This window comes from Lentinus tigrinus (genome assembly GCF_003813185.1).
Source record: "Lentinus tigrinus ALCF2SS1-7 unplaced genomic scaffold L226scaffold_165, whole genome shotgun sequence".
NCBI classification, from domain to species: Eukaryota; Fungi; Basidiomycota; class Agaricomycetes; order Polyporales; family Polyporaceae; genus Lentinus; species Lentinus tigrinus.
This window is the reverse complement of record NW_027138074.1, coordinates 1-2,319: the sequence shown is the minus strand read 5'-3', so window position 1 is coordinate 2,319 and position 2,319 is coordinate 1. Positions and strand designations below refer to the sequence as shown.

General features: G+C 58.8%; 1 protein-coding gene across 1 annotated transcript; it reads left to right on the top strand.

The window, feature by feature from the left end:
- L226DRAFT_583900 (uncharacterized protein) lies at positions 1-2,319 on the top strand (the record flags this gene model as incomplete). Its single annotated transcript, XM_067685561.1, has 8 exons — positions 1-83; positions 111-202; positions 309-754; positions 991-1,395; positions 1,449-1,568; positions 1,608-1,661; positions 1,934-2,020; positions 2,071-2,319. Coding segments are annotated over 8 exons (1,536 nt in total), but the record flags the coding sequence as incomplete, so codon positions are not given.

Below are 2,319 nucleotides of genomic sequence, written 5' to 3'. Positions count from 1 at the left end.
GACGACGAGTACTACCAGCGCGAGCGTGAGGACTACCGCTACCGCGACCGCAATGCAAGCGGTTATGGCCGCTACCCTGGCGAGTACGCCGTTGCTGATCTCGTACACAGGATAGCCGACATGAACCTCGAGCGCCGCGACCGCCTGCGAGAGCGTGAACACGACCGGGAGCGCGATCGGGACGACTATCACGAGAAGGAGCGTGCGCAGCGCCCTCGCAAGGATTCCTTCTATGGTGCCGGTGAACGCCCTACGAGCGCGTCCCGGCCTGCGCCTGGCAGCAACTATCCCGTCTCGTCGGCCTACAGCACCTCTTCTACGTACGCTGCCGCTCCTGGCGGAAACTACCCTCCATCTGCCGCATGATACCGGCCTTTCCTCCGTCCTGGTGACGTGCTCCCGCGACCGCAACTCTGTTGCTGTTCCGCGTCCCACGTCTCCCTACGCCGCCCCGTCGCTCCTCGTCTGGTCTCTTCATATGGCCGTGGTGGCATTCCTCCTCCTGCTGCCTCTCCGGTATCCCGGTGTCTCTGCGGGTGCAGGGATCTACCCTTCAGGCCACGTCCTCGAAGGCCTCCCCATCGGCTCCGCAGTCAGCCCGAGCCCACATGCTCCGCTCATTAACCTGTGGGCCAACCTCAACCCCAACGCAGCTGCAGTCGCTTCTCCCTATGGCACTCAGACCACATACGGCACAGCGTACGCAGGCTCAGGTTTTGGAGCTCGGGCATCTCCGCGTGTTGGTGCAAAGAAGGTGGGAAGTGTGAAGTCGCCTGGTCCTCGCGAATTTTCCTGGTAGAGGAGTGCGGCGCCCCAATCGAATCCCGGGACTGGACATACCAACAGAGGTGACTATATCTCCACCCGTTCTCTCTCTTCAGGTCCGAGCTGAATGCGCGATTCGTAGGCTAGAGTGTTTGTCGCTGTACCGACGGCTACACGAAGCGGGATTCATCCAATTATCAGCACAGACGCAACATTTTCCTTCAGCGAGGTCCGCTAGCAGTGCCACGGGAAGAACGGAGCTTCGCTGCACCGAGCTTCCGGATCATAGACTTTGGTCGTGGAGAGTACAAGATGATCGAGAGAGAGGACGGCGACGCAAGACGCTTCGAGCGATGGATGGCACACGACGTAAAGGAGGCCAAGAACTCACTGGTTGACGTGGAGCGGGTCGTCGACATTTTCATGTCGCAGAACATGATCCAGCCAGCGACATCCTTCCTCCTAGAGGCCCCCAAGGACAACCAACCTGAGCAGGCGCACTTACAGACTCGCCTTCTAGAAAGAACTTGCTCCACGCTCCCAGGTACCATCCTCGTCAACCAGATCCCGACCCACTTCGACCGCCCTCGCATCGCCAACCTTTGCGAGAAGGCAGGTCTCATGCAGCGGGTATGTGTCTCTTCAACTGAAGCTAGATCGTCTGGAATCTCACATTTCCTCAGGCTTTGGAACTATACGAGGACCTTGCGGAGTTCGAGTGCGTTACTGTCCACGCGACCGCATTTCCTACCGATGTATATCCTCCAGCGAGCTCCGGGTCGCGTGCCAATGCACAGATTGAGGTACGTGCGACCCAGATAGCCATCGACTTCATCTGATAGTCTCCTAGGCCAGTGTGCGGCGCAAGTACCCTTGCTAGAGGCTTCCAAAAACCGGTGCGTCCCTCTCTTCCTGCGTCCCTCTCGCCGATTGATGATGAAAGTGCGACACAGGGGGCCATGACGCACACGCGACAGCTGCGTTGATCAACTTCTGCCGCTGTCGAGCGTGACCGGTTCATGGAACGTCAACACGAGGAACACTGGTAGATTTACGGCGCGATCTCTTCCGCTAAGTGCGTTCGTTTCTGTCGAACAGTTGAACCTGCGATACGACTCAGGCCGGCTGACGTTTCTTCACAGTGAACCTTATCCTTCCATGACTCGAGGCCCGTGTCCAGCAAGACAGCCATGAGCCCGCTATGTTCAACGCGTTGGCCAGTATCTACAGCGAACCAAACAAGGACCCTGACAACGTGAGTATCGCTAACCTCGAATCGCTGTCCGTACTGACCTGGTGGTGTAGCTGTACGAGTCGCTCGTGGTCGACAAGTCCTGCCAGGCTCGCGATCCCAACTCGCGTACGTTGCGCATGCCAAGGGCTTCTGCGACGATGAGCTCATCCATGCTCGACCTCTTGGCTCCCGCCCTCCACCCCGACGTCACGTACGGCCGCCAGCTCATTGACCACATCGTGGCTACTGCGCTGCCCAAGAGTACTGCACCCGACGGTGTCTTCACCACCGTCAAGGCCTTCCTCACCGCAGACTTGTCA